General features: G+C 36.8%; 1 protein-coding gene across 2 annotated transcripts in view; it reads right to left on the bottom strand.

Annotated features, from left to right (window-relative positions):
• Window positions 1–22,938, bottom strand: part of KCMF1 (potassium channel modulatory factor 1) — a 68,004-nt gene that overhangs the window by 4,780 nt on the left and 40,286 nt on the right. Inside the window, exons 2-6 of one of the 2 annotated variants that reach the window (XM_074332257.1) lie at window positions 18,586–18,753; window positions 15,354–15,493; window positions 5,564–5,665; window positions 3,161–3,335; window positions 318–600 (exon numbers count right to left, since the gene is read on the bottom strand). In XM_074332257.1, the coding sequence (XP_074188358.1) occupies window positions 318–600; window positions 3,161–3,335; window positions 5,564–5,665; window positions 15,354–15,493; window positions 18,586–18,753 (868 nt within the window). Of the gene's footprint in view, window positions 1–317; window positions 601–3,160; window positions 3,336–5,563; window positions 5,666–15,353; window positions 15,494–18,585; window positions 18,818–22,938 lie in introns of those variants that run through there. The other variant, XM_019714548.2, reaches the window with a different exon arrangement.

The raw sequence follows: 22,938 nt of genomic DNA, 5'->3' as shown, positions 1-22,938 counted from the left end.
TGTTAATAAATGTACCTAATATGTCCTGTATGTCATTATATGCTGTTTAAGTTTTATGGGTAATCTGGGAAAAGAAATTCATGAGATGATGACATACTGTTAGAACAAGACCATCAGACTCCTCCTTTATCTAAAATAAGAATTATTTTTCATTTTCTTGGGGAAATACTGAATATGCACTTTTGATTAGAGGTCTGTGGATTTTAATGGTTTGATCAAAGACAGAGTGTTTAAGAACATGTAAGCACAAAAAAGATCATTTCAGACTGCACAGTGCTAATAAAACATTGCTTCTCAGAGCCAGGTTAATGAGCTACCTTGTTAAAAGAAACTGGGAATTCTGGATAGTGTGCTGACTGCTTTCCGGGTTGGCTGTGCTGGCTGCAGCTGTGGACTGCGTGACTGTGGTGGTGACGCTGCTCGTGTTCGCGCGCCGGCTCGCGCTGCGCGCGGTCTCCAGTTGCTGCCGCGCGGCCTGCGCGTGCTGCCGCTCCAGCTGCAGCTGCATCTGCAGTTGCTGTAACTGGGAGGCGGAGGGGCCTGAAGAGTTAAGCTGTCCTCCTGCAGAGCGCCTCACTCCTGACAACTGAGATAAAAGCTCTGCCAACGGAAAGGAAGACAGTTAATGTCTGCGCCTACACTGCAGAAACAAAAGGACGTATTACTTTTACATGAGGAACATTAAAAATGATGGCCGACAGGCAGGCACCCATGGCAACAGTTTCAGCTTGGAGCTCAATACATCTTAGCATGCCTCCTGGAGGCAGAGTGGGGTGGGGGATGCACATATGAATATTAACCCACATACAATTATTTTTGGGGTGTTTTTGTTGTTTTTTAAGGAGGGCGCAGCTCACAGTGGCCCATGCGGGGATAGAACCGGCAACCTTGGTGCTACCAGCACCACGCTCTAACCATCCCCAATTATTTTTGTTTTAAGCAAAACATAACAGATTGTTACTTGTTTAATGAACTAATTTAGTTATACTTTCTCTTACTAGTTTAGTAGATTAAAGTGGTTCATTTACTAGTCCAATCAGAATATAAGCCCTCTAAACAAGAGCTCCAGAAAGCAAGGATCGAGAGACTGGATCAGTTTCAACTGTGACCCTTACACACTCGCCTCTGCCTTCTCTCTGATAATTTCTGGTACTCATTTGCGATTCCCAGGGTACCACTTGTCATGAGTACCACTGAGGACGCTCAGTAAAGCTGACTGGCTCCTGACTGTACAGCCTATTTAGTGGTCTGTTATGATCCAGACTCTCCTGTTTCAATAAGGTTGTCCTAATCAAGAGTGATGTGGACCCGTCGCTGCGTTTTCATCTAAGAAAAGTGCAGTCACTGCCTTCTCCCGCATGGAGGGTTCATCTAGCTTCTTACATGGAATTGACAACTGCCTTGTAGACATTCTCCGGCTAGCAAATGTTCTTCATCATTATAGCTCATCAACAGGGTACGGTTGTGTTTTTCCTGTTCACTGCTGTTTTATCCCAGGGCTTCTTACACCATTCTTCCATATAGTACATCACTAAAACTAATTTTCACTAACAGAAAAAAATTGAATGGAGAGAATTTCTCAATTTTGAGTTTTGCTCCCAGAAATTTAACTTTTAGTTTTAGAACCTGCTACCAAAGATAGCAAGTAAATACTGTATTCCCTTTGGATGAAGAAATATATTTTTTTAATCCCCAAAATTCAGTTTACTGGGCTTACTGCATATCCAAATGCCCAAAGCACATTTGGAATGAATATTTTACACTGTGTATCTCACACTTTTGAGAACATGTTATGAGTAAAACTGTTCTTAGTTTCTATCACAGGTTTACACTTCTCAGTGTTTCAGGACGCTCTGCAAGGCGCACCACAGCTTCCAGGTACACGTGCTACCACGTGCACAGTCAGACCTTGTGCAGGCTTCCCAGAGGCTCACAGGTGGCCTGTCTGTGCTTGGTGTGTCTTTCAGAGTCCCAGGCTACAGCAAATTTTTTTTTTTTAAAATAAATGTATTGAGGTAACACTGGTTTGTAACATTATATAAATTTCATGTGTATAGCATTTTAACTCAGTATCTGTATACTCTATTGTGTGCTCACCACCCAAAGTCTACAGTGACAGTGATTTTCGACATTTTATTTTGACTCCCAGCCCTGGGTTCTGAGGCCGGCTTCCCAGGTTGGCTGTGCATTAAACAATGTGCCTTGCTACAATGTTGTTTTTAGCAAGATTTTCCCAAGCTACTAAAATATGTAATTTTCAGTATGTTCCACAACAATATAGCTCTCAAATCAAGGCAAGAACAGAGAAATTCCTACTTTATTTTCTTATATAAGAAGAGCTTAATTTTTTAGTCTTGTCAATTAGTTTTCTTATCTGTGTATTTGTGGAGGTTGAACCATAGAATTCTGGAAGTACCATATTTTGCCGTGTATAATGCTCACCTTTTTGCCCAAATTTGTGAGGGAAAAATAAGAATGTGCATTATACACATCTGGTACTAATTCCGTATCTATATAAATGTTTTTAATTCTTTTATTTATGCTTATGATATAAAAGTATAACTCTAGAAATCAATAACTATATCCGTATACAAAACAACACCCAGGAATATGATAATCGGCTTTGTTGAACTTAAAACGAACTTGCAACAACCTAGAGTTCTTGACCTTCTGATATGTCAATACTGTAAATTTGTTACCAGTACATAAAATTTCTTGTACCATATTTTTTTAAAAAGCTAAAATTCCTTTATAATACAAAAAACAAGTACCTAAAAGTAAACAAATAAAATTTTGAAATAAAAATTAAAAGATTTTTTTTGCCCTGAAAGTTTGGGCCAAAACGTGGGTGTGCATTATATACGGAAGAACATTATACACGGCAAAATATAATATTTCAACTGAAATCTTTTATGATTTTTCTTGAGTTTCAATGCAGGCCACAAACAGAAAGTCATTTCTTATTCTCTTATGCCTCTAATTACTTAAAGAAATGCGAGAATAATAAGAACTACATTATGTTGTCTATTTTAAAAATACTTTATACTTATAAATTTGGGGGAATTTTGTGAAGGAATATAGGATAAGACCGTGAATCCCACCGAAAAATTTTAAAGGGAGCCCCGTCCCCAGCCATTTCCTTTATTAGTGTAAAACTTACCGGCTATAGGATCCATGGCTTCCCTATTGCTTGGAGAATATGAACTCTGAGAAGAAGAAAGTCCACCAGTAGAACTGCTAGTAAAGTGCATGTTTGATCTACGAGCACGAGGACCTCCTAATCCCCGGCCAGGGTGAAACATTCTACGTACATGTCGAACACCACTCGATTCATCGTAACTCCAAAGTTAAGAAAAGGACCCAAGTATTTTACAGAAAAAAAAAAGTATCTCTTGAGCCCTTGCTAGTTAGACATGCAGGTTTGTTAAGAATTTTAAAATAGCACTTTTAATTTAGAATGCAAATGTCACAACTATTTCTATAAGGGCTATTAACTCTAAGAAAAGACTCAAAGATAAAGCAGTGTGTGTGCATGTGTGTTTTCAAAGGGAAAAGTTTCACCAGGTAGGAAGAAACTTCTTCCTAGGCTCCAATACAATGACCAGAATAACACTGTCAGATGAGGTGAAAGGCATCGCCCTGTGAGATACCCAAGGTCAGACATTGCCTTACCGTGATCTCAGTACTGAATTTCATATGTTCATTATCAAAGTGACTACAATTAATAAGAATCAGCTTTTGTATCTGGGGAGAGTATGCTAACATACAAGCTAATCAAATCTCAATTATTGTCTGTAATGAGAAAGGAACAGTATGAATAATTTAAATTCAGGATTAAGAGTCCTTTTGGTTACTAGTTTTAAACTGTCTTAAAGTCCTTTTTCTTATGCTGCTGCTGCTGCTGCTGCTAAAAAGAAAAAAAGTATGCGTGTGGGGGGTGTTTCTGTTAAGAGGCTTAGAGAGAAGCCACTCCCTCATGTCAAACAAATAAAGTTACCACATAGTACCTGAAGTACCTGAAAGATGAGTATGCCTCCAGGGTAACTGCTATGCCAACATTTGTTTTCTAGAACTTCATGGTAATACTCATCTGGAACCTACAATGTAACATATGCCTCTTCTACTCATGTTTTGCATAATTTAATTTTCTCTTGGTAACCAAAGACTCTTAAAAAAATTGTTCACAAAAATAGATGTAGATGATGTGGGACATTCTACTGAAGGGATACCAATTTCACTAGAGGCTCTTGAACTTGCTGAAAAAGTTCAGGATAACAGCTTGGTTTTAAATTACTTGCTGAGCTTCTCCATGGAAATGGAGTGAAGAGGCATGGATCAAGCATGGGTACTGTTATAGGATTCTTTACACAAAATGCAAAGTGACTCAAACAAAGGCTTAAGTATTTTGGGCCCATTTGGGTTTTCTTATTCTCTTAAAAAAAAGAAAAAAAGAAAATCACAGCTGTCTTCATTTTGCTTTCAGTGTCCCTGTGCTTAGAGAAAGAGTGGTTTCCTCTGCCATTGAGTACCAGCCCCGAGACTGGCTCAGGTCAGGCTGACATTCTGATTTCTCAGGCTGGGTCCATATCTTTACTTTTCATTAGTTTCCACTTACCTTCCCTTAACTCTAAAGGGCCATTATTCCCAATTAGAAAATTAGGAACTACGAGCAAGGGATGGGAGCTGTAAGACAAGAAAACCACCAGGCCAGTTGCTCCCTCAGTAAGTCTAAGGTTGAATTACGACTGCCAGGAGGCAATCAAAAGAATGAGAATAAAGTCTGGCAGAGAGAAAGGTTTGTAATTAGCTCCTGAACTGCTTCAAACTGCAATGAACACTGAAACTTTTACATGAGAACAGAACCCAAATAGGTGATAATTTTAGAAAAAAATGATTCATAACCTGAAACCAGAAGCACGAAATCTACAAAATTAATTACTCTGGTGGTGCAGTAAACTCTTGGCAGCTCACAGGGAAGACGGCCAGGAACTGTGGTGAGAGAGGCTTGGTTGGAAAGGGGAAGCAGAAAGGAAAGTGGGAAAGGAATTTAGAGCTAGACCTGACGTTATGCTACTCTACTCCACACCGAGACGGCAGGAAATGGCTTCCTCTGGAGAAAGGAACTCCAAGAGGGTAAGGAGCCCCCAATACACATCTGCCTACCTTCCCTATAATAGGGAAAGGTAACAGAGAACAGGGAGGGGAAGCAAATAAACCCGCTGGATAGTTAATTCATTAGATTTTAATTTAGATTAGCATTTTCTTTTGTATGAAAACACCCTCTTGAAGACTTACAACCTGGTCAAACTGTCCTGAGAAATTCTGATTGTAATGAGCCAATGACAGGAGCAAGGCCACTTCCACTTAAGGGGCAGGACTCATAGAAAAGTCACAGCACAGAAGACAATTAAGAAACTGCATCGCAACACAGTCGCTTTTAGGGAAACATCAAATTAAAGTAAATTGGAGGTTAATTCTTCTCTTTGGGGATACTGCCTTAAAAATAATCAAAATGACAAACATGACAAACAACTCTTTCCTTTGTTGCTTCTTAAAAGGATATTAAATCTCTAGGGGCTCTGTGTTCAAGTGTAAGATGAGCTGCAAAGTCATCCGTGACATGATTAGGATCTCCGCCAGGTAATGCTGCGCATATGGGACAGATCTGAAATGAAAATAAATCAAGCAGATTTACAGCTGAGCACTGACAGACATTCTTATGGATGAATATTTTACTATCAATTTTACTGTTACCCAGTTTTAATCAGGAGAAAACACAGTAGATCCTGAACCAGGGAAAAGGAGTGGAGGCCTGTACAAGAACGACAGCACACTGATGCTGTTACAAGGAAAACAGACAATCTCTCAGGTTCAGACACAAAATAGTCCTAGACAGACAGTCAAACTTGAGCTCGGTAAAGCCCTCTAACAGCCTGGCTGATTCATTTAATAGTCTAGCCAAACAGCTTCCATAAAAATTTTTAAATGTGCTAGTTAGTGCACATCATATCTGACTAAGTCCAGTCTTGAATGGTAACGACTGAGACATAAGCTGCCCCAAAGTAAGCTAGACTTGTGGACCAATCTCCAAATAAGACAGCAGGGGTCTTATTAAAACGCAACTGTACAAACTTATATACTTTAAATGTGATATGGTAAGACAGACAGTGATTATATGCAAATGTGCTCTATAACTTCATTAATGGGACTTCCAGGGGGAAAAGGGGGGTGGGACAAAGGCTTCTGATCAGGACAAGGGATAGAAGGAGAAAACAGGAATAAAATGGTGTATAGGCAGGCAGAGGAGGCTTAATAGGTTGGAAATATGTTTTCTGAAACAGTATTTTCATCAAAAGTGGTGAAAGAGGAGGCAGCAGAGGGGAAGGACAGAAAGAATGAGGAACTCTCAGAGGAAAGGTCCTGACTCTTCAGAAGCCCAGACGGGCAGAGGACGATCTAGGAGGAGCAGCCAAGCCTTGAAGTATGAGAACTTCAATCTTATAGACCAGAGCCAAGAAGACAGGTCTGATGCAAAGGAGCACGACTGAAAAGCCCCAGGGAAACGCACAGTTGAAGTTTTAGGCTTGTGCCTTTCTAGGGATAAGGTGGTGAGGACAGCATATGTCATTCATCTTGCCAGCACATGTGTCATGTGCTTAAATTCTCTCACGTGGAGAAAAGTCCAGGCAATTGGCTGACCGTATTGACAGCAAGCAGTGTGGGAGACGAGAGTGGCACTGGAGACGAGGCGCCAGGGAAGGGGGACATTTGGAAGCACAGTACTGGGTGGAATACAGAGGGAAAAACAAACCTCTCTGATTTCTGGAGCCTAAGTAAAGACAAATCCCATCTTCTCATGACTAGAAAGCAGAATTCCCCTGATAATTTGACTCTGCTGTAATCTCAGTTCTTATGCCCAAACAACCAGCTGTTCTGACTAGCTGCCTCAGGACTCTGAGAAATATACTCACAAAAACCTAAAATGCTCATGTTTTCTTAAATATTATTTGCTTACATTTTTGCACACATTGAGTGTGCAAAAGAAGTAGGGAGGTCAGAATGGGATGTGCCTGTGAGGTAAATGAGAGAAAGAAGTAGACAGACATGTGTCTTTCTTAGCAGATGCCAAAAAGGTGGTCAGACATATTTTTCTCTGAGCAAATGTATCTGCTCACAAGTTTACAGATGATCAATTCTCTCTTGACTAGGAATTTAGGTTTTACTGTTTGTACCATTCCTATGCTGTGACAGTAACTGGTAGTGTCTGGTACACACTTTACTTTTCATTTTTTCTGTCTTCCCTAGCTAGATTATAAATTCTTTGAGAAATGCAGGACTGTGTGATTTGTTTCTTATTTGAAAACCATGGCCAGACTTGCTTAAAACAAAAAGACCAAAAAGGTTTAGAGAAGCAGAAACATCATCCAGTTGTTTAAAAATAAACAAGCTAGCTTAGAAATTTTTGAGACTGCATTTTGCAACAATTAACAGATGCTGGACTATGAACAGTATTATTATAATATCATAAGATTACATGTGTAAGATGTTCTTATCCAAAGAGAAAATAACCACCAAAAGGAAAAGGCATCTTCCTTTTAAGATGTTTCTTTATAGATTGGTCTTTGGATAAAATCTATGCACAACGATAGCTGTAGAAGTTTCAGTACTTTGAAGACTCGTGTAAATGTTCTTACATGAGAAAAGTCTCCTCGAGAATATGCATTCCTGGAATTCCAGAAGACAAAATGGGAAAGTACACATACCAAATGTACTAAGAATGTTCTAATAAGATTGATAATATCCTACAAATTAGAAAAAAGCACCTTTGAGATGAGGATGTAAAATAGAAAGATAATCAAGATCCTTTAACACCGTATATTAATTTCAGTTCTGTAACTCAAAGTCTTTTAGATTTCATTGTAGTAAATGTGCTAAGATGGCAGGATGAAGGTATTCAGAACTGCTTCATTCAGCGAGAAATAATACAAAAGCAAATACTCAATCTTCTATAATTACTAAAGATGAAGAATTAATGATCAAGATAAGGAATTCCTGGAGTAGGAGGATCACCTGGTTTGGCAACTGGCACAGAAAAATCAAGAGACTAGTTTAGAACCAGTGCCACAAGCCTGGGCCACATGAAGGTAACTCAGATGAGGACGTGGAAAGGAAAACTAGGCTCCACTGCTGATGGGACCACACTCTGGTCACCTTTTAAGTTTTACATCATATACTTAGCAAGCTAATTCATGTTTTAGGATGAGAACTTTGGTAACTTAAGGTTGTACCTTCTGAGAAGATAAAAGAAAACTGAGAGCAAAGTGGGGCAGAAGAAAAAGAGAAATGGGGATGGGAGTGGGGACCGATGGGATGCCACACTGCCATTCAGGGGCACAACTACTGCTTAGTTTTGAGTGTCATTATGTCCACATGATGGTACCTAATACCTTTTACAGGACAGGCAAATTCCATACAAAGGAGAAGCCACTGACCCTAAAATTATGGCAGTTTGTAAACATTAATATTTATCATACTTCTACTGCCACATGATATAGTAATATGTTACCCAAACAAGTAAATTGCACATGACACATTAACTTAAAATTATGACAACTTGTCAACATTAAGCCTTACTGAATTGGCTTTGTTTAAGTCAGTGTTTCCTAGATCTGACTAAGAATAGAAACCATCTAGAGCACTGTTTAAAAATATGGTTCCCCAGGCCCCTGTCTGGAAAGTGATTCTAGGAGTTTCGAGATTCTGCATTTTTGACAAGGGACCCAGACTATCTTGTAACTGAATCAATTTGGCAAATACAGCTTATATATACAATGGTAGTGAAAAATAACAAGTATTTACCTTGTTGTTATTTAACCACATGTTGTTATTATGTACTTAGCACCCCCATCCTTATTCACAAATGTTACTTACTCCCCACACCCCCCATCCTTCCTATGCTGGTCTGTGCTATCGCTGCAGTCTCTCCCTTCTGCTTTATCTTGCTGCTGAGTGTCACCATCAGTCCTGCCTTTTATCTGCAGCCATTTCGGAAGCCTTTACCAGTGTACTGACATGAGATCCCACGCTAAGAACATAGGGAGATTCCATTTTCCCACGTGGTCCCAGTGCGTGATTGCCAGCAAATAACCGCTCAGTGCAGATTCTGAACACAGCTGGTTACTAATGTCTAGAACATACCTTCTAAAGTCCTTATTCCACATATAAATGCCAAGTCACTACAGAATTTATAAAACTTTTCCCCTGTGACAAATTATGTTCATAAAAAAAATAACTTGAAGTCAGCATGCTTGGTTTTGTTTTTAAACAAGAGTGCCACACATTCTTCCTCATACAATTATCAACCAGTCTAAAGCAAGTTTGGATTTCCTCCAGCCTTTCTTGCACTCATATATCCGTACCAGAAGGCACTCTCTCGGGGTACTAAGTAGATTTAAAAACAACAGCGGAAGAGTTAAGTTCCATGTGATGAGATCATTTTCTTTACCCACCTACCTACCTACCTACCTACCTACCTACCTACCTACCTTTGGATAAGCTTCATAAGAAGTTTCTTGCCCATTTTGTTCACTGCTACAGAAAAATCGCATTTTAAAAAATTGCCCATCTGATCCAGCATATAACCTGGCTATAACTTCATCTAGTCTGCAGCATTATAGAGGGATTGGTCTTTCACCAAAACCATTCAATTCAGTACATGCCAAGGAGCTAGGCTGGTTCTTTAAAACAAGGCTGACCCACTTTGATGCCCCATTTCTCAGACCACCTGAAACTGCCTTTGAACTCTGCGACACCAAGTTTCTTAACAGCAAACACCCTAAGTGAAGTAACTGCCTTGGCAACTGGCATTTCTTGACTAGGTTTCTGGATCACAAACTTATAAACTCATTTATTTCTTTTATCTCACTAGTTTTAGATGCATAAGAAACATTTTCCTTTTGAGAATATCTGTTCAAAAGTTGTGCTTTCCCTGCATCATCTTTTATTGTTACTTTCTGGTGACACCAAATGTTTGCTGCATCACTTCTCTGGCAACCACGATCTTATAACAAGCAGCACAGCTGCTTTGTAATTGTTACCCTTTTTTGATCCATGCCCATCCACATAATCATTACGATTAGGTTCATCCTGTTTCAAAAGAACTACAGAGTCACTCAAACCCTACCACCCTTCCTTTCTCAAACAACAGCCTAGGTGACATGATGGTGGAGAAAGTCATGCCATCCCTCTGTACAGGTGCCAATATGTCTCTTCACTGTCCACCAAACCTAGTGGACAAATATTCTGGTTTTAAAGGTTCTCTATTATCTGGCCTTACTTGGCAGACTAAATTTTATTTCCCACAACAATCAATGCCTTACCATCCCCTCCACATACTATGTTCTTTCTCAACATCACAACTTGGTTCATATTGTCTGTTCCCTCAGATTAATGCCATTCCTTTCCCATTCTGTCAAATTTTTGAAATCACACCCATTTTTCAAGACTTACCTAGGCACAAAGCCCTCTCTGACTCCTTCCTGCATTATTTTCCAATTGTGTTCACATGAGCTAGTTTGGTCTTTAGGCCATAAAGTATGTGGGTAAGAGTCATATTTTAAATTTATCATGTTGACGGCCATGTGTCTTACTCCAAGAATTTGATGACTCCAGAAATCAAGACTTCTTCACACTTTACATATTGAATGTAATGCTCTTGGTTAACACTTGGAGAGATACATTCAGAATTTATGAATATTTGTCTTGCAAAAGGCCAGTGAACGTTTGCCTTTCCAACCTGTTCTTAATAACTGACCCAGGAATAATCTAGAACAGCCTTCCCCTTCTGACATTATCCTTTCTGGGGGCAAAGATGTATGGTAAAGTAAATGTGTTTCCCTTTTCCTTTTTATAGCCAACAACTCAGTTAATTTCTGCTCAGACACCCACACTTTTTCTCACATATAAGCCCTACTACAGCCCCCATATTTGTATCCTGTGTTTCCTGCTTTTTGTCCCATCATTTACTTGAAAATTCTTTCCCCCTTTCCCATTCCTATTCCTTTCCTCTATTATAGCTGTGAGTCAAGTTATGAAATTAATCATGGTTGAAAAAATGAAAAGGGATGCCCTTGGATCTGAGGAGTTAATAGGTTCTGAGGCAAAACTAAGATGTAGTGAAGAACCCGCCCACTGCCACGGCTCTACTGTCTTCAGAAAAGCTCGGCTTTATTTCTTCATCCTTATGTGAATTTGCTTTTTTAGCCAATCATAAGCACAAGAAAGATAAAAACAATTTCAAATCAAATAATTGTCCTGTGTTATTTAATACTATACTAACTTTCTAGTAAAAGGTTAGGGAGGTGTGTCCCTAAGCTGGCTCTGAAATGAAAGTTCACCACATGATTTGTTCTGCCAACTTATTTGCTCACTATGCTCTCAGTTCCAAATTAGGTGTCCAAAAGGTATTTACAAAAATAGCCCCTTTTTGAAATTGGGGGTGTGTGTGCGGTCCTTCCTTTTTTTTTAAAACTTTCTAATTTGTTTTTAAGTGTGCTTTTGGAGGACCCATCAGCTCCAAGTCAAGTAGTTGTTTCAATCTAGTTGTGGAGGGTGCAGCTCACAGTGGCCCATGTGGGGTCCTTCCTTTGATAAAAAAAAGGAATACATATATATATATATATATATATATATATATATATATATATATATATATATATACACATATACATAGCTTATATATGTAGCCTATACAAATTTAAATGAAAACATGAAACTAAAGCCTTGTGAGTGTTGTTTTAAATTAGGGGTACCTTCTGGAACTGCAGTAAGCGCAGTTTCTCTAATTCTAGTCTTTATAACTGTATCCTGATTTCCAGTTAAAGACCTATGCTAAGAAATCCAGGTAAGTTGGTGAAAGTTAAAGTTCTGACTGCTTAAATTTGTTATATTGTATAATTTTGTCAGTATGGATTAACTAATTCATTAAGTATTTACTGAGTACCAAGTTAGTGTTAACTTAATATCCTGGGGTATAAAAATTATCAGGAAATGAACATAGTGACATTATCAAAAAGTGAGCAAAGATGTATCTGTCACCAGTAAAGTTCATATGAATTTTCTTCCTTTTGAAAAATCAGTGTATATTTGTCATTATTTATTCAAACAGGGGGTACAATTCAAGTCTCTTCTTTCAGGGGCTCTTAAACTTAGATCTAAAAATGTCTCAGGCTTGTCTAAAAATAAGGCAGATTTTCTCATCACTTGTGATACAGTGGGGTGCTTTTAACAGTTTCTTTTAGAAAACAGTGATGACTCAAAAAGAGCCATTAAAACCAAAAGCCAAGAGACAAAGAAACTTTTTTACATGCATTACATTTGAATCCGTAAACTTAAAAAAAAAAAAAAGTTGACATTCTACTGAGCTAACAACTGCTAAGGCTAACTGATAACTTCAGGTTTTTGGATGTCTTGTCCAACAAAAAAGTAGTTTATCTTATAAAATCTACAGGAATAATAAATATAAGACCAAATACTGGAGTTTTGCTTTGAAGATATACAAAAAGCAACAGTGGAAAATCTATCCTACATGGTCCATAAACTCCTTTTGGGTCTACCAGAACCATCTGAGCTATAGCTACTTGCACCTTAGCCATCCAGTTTGCCAAAATTGATAGAGATCCTTACAAGGGTTGAAGGAGCACATTGTTCAACTTGATTGTAATCTAATTTTCAGTGTTGCAATGGAACACTGAAATTAACTTATAATTAAGTATGAGTCACTTCATATTTTCTCCTCAGTTCCATTCTTCCCACTTTAATATTTAGAACTGTCACCTGCTTCTACAAAGCAGCATTTAGAACATTATGGAGTTTTTGTTATATACAATAGTTTTCATTTTCCTTACATTTTAAAACATGATTTAAAAGACCAAAATAATTAAGTTTTGATTTTAAACATGTTTCTTGGACAGAAATTTAAAATTTGTGTATGCTGATGTCCTAGAAATTCACAAAACTTGAAATAAGATAATTTAGTCACAATATAAAATAACTCCAAAGGAGTCAAGAGCTTTATTCTGTACAGAATTCACTCTAGATGTGCGCATCCATGCTTACCTAGAAGAAAAACCCTGTTATATATAAGCTCTACTTTTTCTATCTTCTCTGGGGTAAGCTAGATATTTTATCTGTAGACTTAAAGAAAAGGAAATGGGAACCTCTTATTGCTTCATGTTGTCAACAAGAACTGAACGCTGGAGGGGGACGGGACATGGAGGTGGTGCCCCAAGCCAGCAACAATTTTAGTGAAGAACCAGAGATGAACTCTACCAAGTTAGTGGGTTGACATTGTTTATAAGGTTTTTGAAAATTAGAGTCTGGTGACAACAGAGGCTTTTTGTGTGCTCCTCTCCTCTAGCATACAACCAGTTTGTCAAGTGAGGCTGACTATGGTGAGGCTGAGTTTGGTAGAAAAAAATGACCTCAGCTATGAATACTGAGATTAGCATCTTCAAACAATTTTCTTAACCAGTTTTTTTAACATGAGGGGCACAGCGGAAAAAGAAAGGGTGGTAGGAGAAGAGAAGGCTGAAGAGTGCTTAAAGAACCCCTGAACTACCTTCTAATTTGCCAACAATTGCCAGAGAGCTCCCATCTTTAATTTATACCCCCATCCTTACAAATCTTCCTGCAGGGCCTGCAAAACATTTCTATGCACTGACCTGAAACTAGCTGTCTGGACAGTGAACTAGACAAACCAGTATTTCATAGGACAAAGAAGAAACCAAACCAGTGGGCAAAGAAGAAAAGAATTCAAAATGAATGCCTCTAACACCTGCTGCTATCTTACCCAGCACTTCCTTTCCTATTAAGTGTTCTTCCATTTCTAAAAACTACCTGTTTGCCTTCCGCTACAGGATTTTAATTCAACACAGAGGAAAGTACAGTGCAAAAAAAACCCTACCTGGGGATAATAACACACTCTCAATAGGAGGCATAGACACATTCCTGAAAAAGCTATTATTACCTCATTTTCATGATAATCTAAGTGATTCCCTGCTTGGTTTTTGTATCATCTTAAGAAATTGGTATTATATAGACGTATCTTTAAAAATATCATGACACACACTTCATAAGGTATATAAACATCTAACACTAAGCTGTATACATTAAACTAATATAATATTCAATGTCAACTGTCATTGAAAATTTTACAACATGTCATGACTCATATACACAGACTATGCCAGAATAAATCTGAAATATCCCAAGTGTCTTCTATCATTTCTTTCCCTGCTATCAACTCAAAAATCTGCTGGAATACTAATGGCTGTATCACACTTATAGTCAAACGTACTACTATCTGATTTTAAATAAGTAAATATGCTCAAAATAACTATTATTTAAAAATATACAAAGATAGCCAAATACTAAAGATAGAAAAAAGTGATTTATAAAATTGAAAGTGTTTTGAGTCAAAAGTAACGAGAAGAACAAATGGTAAAAATATCAAATACTGACGATCTAGTCTCTCTAGGTAAATGCAGTTGAGTAGTAGCAATATGGTTGCCTATAGCAACTGTATTTTTCAAATCCTACGTATTTTTCCACTATTAAATAAAATACTGTTGTTAGTTCACAGAAAAACAGATAGCATACAATTGCATTCTTTGATAAAGAAGGATGCAAGCAGTAATAATCAAAGCCTAGTTTTTTTCTTTTAATGTATATTTGGCTTTCCAAGGCTTACCTTTCCTAACTATCTGATTATAAGGATAAAATAGGTAATCATAATGTTTAAGAAAGTGTACAAGATTAGATTTAGAAGAGTTATAGAAATTGTGGCGCACTCCACTATTATTGCTCCTAATAAAGAAATATATGTGCTGGGAAGTTAGATCAAGTGCACCTATTTATACACAAAATGTCACAATTAATGATAATTTCTGTTCTGTGTTCTATGGTTCCTTTTAATTGACAAACAACTGTGTAAATATTAAATATATTATCAGCTAAAACTGATTATTCTGAATCATCAGAAAAAGATTTTTAAGTACTTTTATGCCATTATTTTTCTCCATAAGATTATTCAAAATAAAATTTGGTCAAGATTCCACACTTTGCTTTTAGCAACAGCACAAGAATGGCTAGTGCAAACAAATGAGGGGCATTGTCTTATGCACATGTAGCCTCCTAGGATGTGTAAGATTTGCTGGTGAAAGATAATTTTAATAATTATTGCAAATAGTATCAGTAACACTTAGCTGAAGGTACATGACAGTGACCTTGCTTTATTTATATTAGAAATAATGTACTTTACCCTATCATTTGAGACACAAGACTGCTTCACTTACCACTTCTGTTGATGTTTCTGCATGTTCAGAAGTAACATGTTCTTGAAGAGATGTCTCCGTATAGCCCATTTTTCCACAATAGGGACAAGTAAAAGACTGTGGCTGCTCTACAGAGAAAGCTTCCCCACCATAGTACAAATCTGAAAAATAAAGTGGAATTATACTGAGAAATAACTATTAGTTTTTTTAATATATAAAAATGTAATCATATGGTACAAAATAGATTTTTTTTAAAAGCCTGGCTGAAATCTTCACCAATCTCACGTTTTGAGAAGTGCTCAGCTACCCTGTCTACATTTGCAACATCCTTATTCTCCCAAGGACTCCATGATACCTTCCAAATTCCTTCCCCATATAGCTACTACAGCCTTAAGAGAAAAACAAAGCAAACAGCTTTTTAATCCCTTCATTTAATATTAAAACATCTTTCATTTCACATCTGGTTCTAATTTTATTGACATTTACTTTTTCTTTATCTCTGTATATACTGTGGCAAATGCCAATGTCAACACAAAGAATCAGCAGGGTGTACAATATATGAGAACACAAGTGTTCAGAGGGAACGAGCAGAGACGACCATGATCAATACACCAACTCCCAGATGCAGTTTTGTCTGTAGAACATGTATCATTTTTACAGCAGGAAGGGCCCTCGGCATTCAGTTCTTGTAAATGCTAACTTGAATGGAGTACTACCACAACATACTTGCCCAACTTGGTTACTAAACAACTAACCAATTAGTGAGACTCTGTGGGAATAATCTGTTTGCCTCATTAGTACATCTCAAGGAGTAAGCCTATTTCCCTCCACTGGTGGTACACACACACAAAAAGTCATCTAAAGTACATTTAGTACATTATGTCACTTCGTTACAAAGAAGTATCTCATTATTTAACATGAAACAAATGCCTAATTTAAGAAGATACGCTCATTTTTGTAAAAAAGAGAAAATGGACGGAAGTGTTCACTACATGATAGATTTGTTCACATTCATTTTTAAAGAGATTTAAGACTATCTTAAAAATATTTTCCCACTACATTTATATTGACTATTTATTATGTGCCTAAGACTTGTGAAGTGAATTTAGGGTATGTAGGGATAAATAAAACTTCCTCACTTGATAAAGGGCATCTACAAAAAAGGCACAGCTAACAGACATCATATTGGTGAAAGACGGGATGCTTTTCCCCTAAGACCAGGAACAAGACAAGAACTCCACTCTAGGCCATTTCTATTCAGTATTTCACTGGAAGCTCTAACCAAAGTAATTAAGCAAGAAAATCAAATGAGACTCATCCAGATGAAAAGAAGTAAAACTATCTCTATTAGTAGATGACATGACCTTGTATACAGGAAATCCCAAAGAATCCACTAAAAAACTATTAAAAGTAATAAACAAGTTCAGCAACATCACAGGATACAAGGTCTATATATAAAAAACAACTGTTTTTCTATATGCTTGCAGTGAACAATACAAAAATAAAATTAAAAAACAATTTTGTTTACAACATCAAAAAGAATACTAGGAATACATTCAATGAAAAGTATAAAACTTATTCCCTGATAACTATAAAACTTTGTTGAAAGAAATTAAAGATGACCTAAATAAATGGGGAGATACCCCATGTCCAATGGACGGACAGATTTAATATAATTACTCTCCAAACTGATCTACAGATTCAAAACAATCCCTATCAAAATCCCAGTTGGCCTCTTTGCAGAAATTTGACAAACTGATCCTAAAACTCACACAGAGACTCAAAGATTATCTAGAACACCCAAACAATCTTGAAAAAGAACAAAGTTGGAAGATTTACACGTCTTGATTTCAAAGCTTACTACAGAGCTACAGTTATCAGACAGTGTGGTACTGGCACAAAGATAGACATATAAAATCAATGGAATAGCTTGAGAGTCCAGAAATAAACACATTTATGGTCAGTGTCATTATCTTTGACATAAAAATTGTACATATTAATGGTATACAACTTGATGGTTTAATATATATGCTGAAAAGATCACCACAATCATATCCATCACCCCTACATACTCGTAGTTACCACTGCGTGTATGTGTGTGTTGACATAGAATACGATATTGCTAACTATGGTCACCATGCTGTACATTAGAACTTATTCATCTTGCATAACAAAACTTTGTACCCTTGGCCAACACTACCCTATTTTTCCCTCCTGCCTGGCCAACTGATTTTCAACAAGAACGCCAAGACAATTCACTGGGTCACAAATTGTCTTTTCAACAAATGATGCTAGGACAACTGGATATCCATATGCAAAAGAATAAAGCTAAACCTCTACCTCATTCCATATACAAAAATTAACTCAAAATGGATCAAAGATCTAAACGTAAAAGCTAAAACTATAAAATTCTTAGAAGAAAACAGTTTTAAATCTTTGTGAGCTTGGATTAGGCAATGGTTTCCTAGATATGACACCAAAAGCACAACATAAGGAAAAAAAAACAGATTAACAGGACATCATCAAAATTAAAACTTTTGTGCTTCAAAACACACCATCAAGAAAGTGAAAACACAACCCATGGAATGGGAGAAAATTTCTGTAAATCACTCATCTGATAAGGAAGCTGTATGTAGAATATACAGTGAACTATTAAAACTCAGTAATAAAAAGACATTACCCAATTTAAAATTGGCAAAGGATCTAAACCGATGCTTCTCCCAAATAGATATACAAATGACCAATAAGCACAAGAAAAAATGGTCCACATCATTAGCCATTAGAGGAATGCAAATCAAAACCACATGAGGTACCACTTCACATCCAAAAAGACAGATAACAAGTGCTGACCATGTAAGAAATTATAGCAATGAAACATTTATAGCTTTCCTTGTGGATTGACAATGTCTTCTAATCAACTGTAAAAATAATACGCTTTCTAATAACCAGAGCAAGAATACCTGTGTACTGTTAGCAAGGTCAGTTTAACTTTATTCCTTTTTTAATGAGGCACTCTTCATTTCGTATCTTGTTAGTTGCATATATTTTTGAACGGCTTTCATAAACAAGTAAACTATGATTAGGAGAAATCATTTCTTAGAATTTGTAAAAGTAAGATTCATGTTATTTTTAATAAATTTGGAGCTTCATGTATGCTATTCTGGATAGCTTTAGAACATTTGCCTTTATTTCTTCATACACATACACATAAAAGTCTAAATGATAATCTACTAAAGTTTTATTAAATACGTACCAAAATCTACCCTTGTTAATATGCACTGCATTGGGTGGTCAGTTGTATGCCTTGTTGTTGTTGCACCACTTTCATAACAAGATGCACAAAGATCGTAATCGTAGCAAATTAAACACTTATATCTGCGACCTCGAAAATTTCCTTTTAAACATGCATCACAGCTGACACCTATAAAAAAAAGAAATATCATTAGCAGCTGTAAAAGGCTACTCTCCATTTCACGTTTATAAATTTTTTAAGGTACTCATTTAACCCAATATTTCTTTTCCAAAATGACTAGAAATGACATAGTAAAATGACATGGGTATTTCCAACAATACGGTGAATCTGTTACCCTGATTTACACTCCTAATGAAAATAACTTAAAATGTTTGATGAAATGTTAAAAAACCCAAACTCAGAGATACGACAACAGATGGATGCTTACCAGAGGGGAAGGGGGTGGGAAGAAGGATGAAATGGGTAAAGGGAGTCAAATGTATGGTGACAGATGGGAACTAAACTTTTGGCGGTGAGCGCGCAATAGTATATACAGATACTGAATTATAATGTTACACACCTAAAATTTTTATGTTATAAGCCAATGTTACCTCAATTAAAAAAATGTCTTGATGAGCTAGCAAGAGGAACTGGTAACTGGAATCACTAAAGCAGAAGGGCATTTATTTGCCAAAGCAGGTAAAAAAAAATTTCACAGCATTGCAGGACAAAGCACAGGAAGCAAAGACTAGGTGTGCTAAAGGTGGAGTGTCTAATAGGTAATTCCACATAAAGCAAATTCCGCATACAGCATAATGCAGTTTCATTACAAATGCTGATGAAGGGGAAAAAAATCAATTCCAGGTGGGGGCCATTGTCTGTGTGGAGTTGGCATGTTCTCCCCATGTCTCCGTGGGTTTTCTTGGGAGACTCCAGTTTCCTCCCACGTCCCAAAGATGTGCACATGAGGTGAACTGGTGTGTCCACGTTGTTCCAGTCTGAGTGAGTGTGGGTGTGTGTGATGCGCCCTGTGATGGAAGGGCGTCCTGTCCAGGGTGGGGTCCTGCCCTGTGCCCTGAGCTGCTGGAAGAGTCTCCAGTCAGCCACCACCATGAACTGGAATAAGCAGGTTGCCAAATCATTATCTTGTCTTTATTAATCTTTCTTAAATGTATATACAGCTCACATTTATTTTAATGTTAATATTAGAAGTGTTTTGGGTCTTTATTTAGAAGTCTGGTGATGTTTTTGTGACCAGAAATATGCCATAGGAACTTAACTCTTGTTTTTATTATCAATTAGCCTATGGTAAAACTGGTTTTGCTTAAAGTTGAAGCTTCCAAGGACCTATTGATGACACTGAGGACTTACTGTATATCCTCAGTGTATGGGTGAGCCAGGAATCCTCCCTAGGGGATTACAAAACTTGCCCTAGTGAAATTCCTCCCTCCCACTCAGCCCGAAACAACAAAAACCCCAGAAAAGTTGTAACCAAAATCCAGCCTGGCCGTCTCATAAGTGGAGAGCCCAAATTCAGACTACCAAATGACTCCAAATAGTTCTCAGGTCAAGAATTTAGTTTAAAGTGGTCCTAAATTAGCACTGCTACCAAGCATCTGGCAGAAATAAACATCTAAGGAATGACGGTTCGTACAAAGAAAAACCAAAGCACCAGTACAAAGTAGCAGCAGCAACAGACAGTAGAATCAGACCGCCATAGTTTATATAAGAATTGGATATCAAATAATACTTAATAGGTGAAAGAAATAAAAGAGAAGTCTGAAAAGAGGCAACCAACAGATCTGAAAATGAACCAAACAACATAAAAATATAAAAAATAACAAATTAGAATTTAAAACTTAATGTGCAGGTTTACTGTAGGAAAAGCCTTTTATTCACATGTGATATGCTTGTTTATGTAGAAAACCCAAATACAGCTAAATTATTAGAATAAGTATTTTAAGCAAGGTTTATAAATACGAAAAACAATTTAATAAAATATTGATATTTCTTCATTCCAAAAAAGATAGGAAAATGTATTATTAAAAAATACACCATTTATGATTCCATTTATATGAGGTATATAGATGAATCAAATTTATATAAAAAGAAGCAGAACAGTGATTACCAGAGGCTAGGTAGAAGGGAGTATTGTTTAATGGGTATAGAGTTTCAGCTTGGGATGATGGAAAATTCTGAAAATGGATAGTGATGGTGGTTGCATAATATGGGAATGTACTTAATGCCGCTAAATTGTACATGTAAAAAGGGTTAAAATGATGGGTTTTGTTATGTATATTTTATCACAATAAAAAATTATGCCATTTGCAACAGCATTTTTAAAATTAGTTTCAGGTGTATAAAACAATGTAATAGTTAGACATTTATCACAAAGTGATAACCCCCCACCCTCAATCCACTACCCCTCTGACATCGCACACAGCCGTTACATTTCCACTGTCTCTATTCCTTACGCTGCAACAGCATTTTTAAAAGTACCCATGAATAAATCTAAATTTTGCATGGGAGGGGAAGAAATTAAAAAAACTGAATAAAGCAAATTAGTAAAAATGTATTCAAAGACACTAAAGAACTTTAAAAATAAAACTACCAGGTTCACAAGGTAGAAGTTTCAACATAATAAAATGGCAATTCTCCCCAAATTGGTCTGAGGATTCAATACAATTCTAATCAAAATCACAAAATAATTTTAAGCTCACATGATAAACTGACTCAAATTTTTATGCAAGTTGCAAACGGCCACGAATAGCCAAGATATTCCTGAAGAAAAACAAGATGAAAGATCTGCTCTACATATCAAGTTATTATAAAGCTATAGTAATTAAGACTGAACAATACTGGTATTGAAACAGACTGACCTATGGAACAGAAGGCCCAGGAACAGAAGCACATATATTGAAAATCTGTTATATGACAGCAAGGTCACTATAGACCAGTGGGGAATGGAGGGAACAGACAATAATCAGGGCAGGTGATTATTCGTATGTGAGGAAAATAAAATTGCATCTCTTCTACAGACCCCCCACACACAAAAATCAATTCCAGATGGCTTAAAGACAAATGTGAAAGGAAAAAGAAAAGAAAAAAAAATCCTCTGGAAGACAATATAGAGCTCAGAACAGAAAACAAATTCTTAAAATACGCACAATCACACACACATGGTCATAATATACAAATCATAAAGAGATAAATTCAACCACATTAAAATTAAGACTTTAGTTCACCTTTTAATACCCTAGAGTAATGGAAAAGACAAGGCACTGAAAATGGTGATATGTGCAACATACATGACAGACAAAAGTTCCGAATGCATTAAGAACTCTCAGTAAGAAAATGACCAATATCCAACAAAAAAATGTGCAAAGACTTCAATGGCCACTACAAACAAACACAAATGATCAATAAATGTATGAAAAGATGCTCAATCTTATAAAAGTCATCAAAGAAGTGCAAATAAAATTATCATGAGCTAATATTTTACTCTACCAATTTGGCAAAAACCTAAGAAGTCCGATGGTATCAAGTGCTAGTGAAGATGAGCAACAGAAACACTTTTATTCTGTTGATGGCAACATAGATCAGTACAACCACTCTGAAAATTTTGTTCACGTTCTAGTCAAGATAAACATGTGTAATTCGTATGACTGCAATTTCACTCTTAAATATATTCTCTGAGGAATCTCTAGGGAATCTTTTGCCCATGTGCACCAGACGAAATGAATTTAAAAATAATGAATCAGCCACAGGTGAGGATGTCAAGAGACTCTCAGATGAGTGAAAGTCTCAAAGAATACATATAATATGAAGTTCAAAAACATCTAGTTTAGGAAATCAAACATGTAAAACTACCATGTTTCCCCCAAAATAAGATCTAGCCGGACAATCAGCTCAAATGCATCTTTTGGAGCAAAAATTAATATAAGACCTGATCTATATTATATATAATATTATATTATGACTGGTCTTATATTAAGTTTTGCTCCAAAAGATGCATTACAGCTGATTGTCCATCAAGGTCTTATTTTCGGGGAAACACGTTAGAAAAGGAAAACAAAGGAATGATAAAATTTTGGTCAGTGGTTCCGTCTGAGGGGGTGAAGTACCTCAGGGATCTTGAAAGGTCAAGTTCTTCTAGATCTGGCAGAGAGTATTTGTAGAACCACTCTTCTTTCCCCTTGCATTTATTTGATAAATGTTCTCATATATCCACTCAATTTTTTTAACTCCTCCTGCTCCAATCAAACAAAACAAAAAACCCAAAGCTGGAATTGTTTGTAACAACTGTCAATTCAAGGTGGAAAACTAGCACAGTTCTTTCGGCAGACTGCAGATTCTCAATAAATGCTTGCTGAA

This window comes from Rhinolophus sinicus, linkage group LG05, assembly GCF_036562045.2.
Source record: "Rhinolophus sinicus isolate RSC01 linkage group LG05, ASM3656204v1, whole genome shotgun sequence".
Lineage (NCBI taxonomy): Eukaryota > Metazoa > Chordata > Mammalia > Chiroptera > Rhinolophidae > Rhinolophus > Rhinolophus sinicus.
This window is presented reverse-complemented; position numbering and strand designations above follow the sequence as displayed.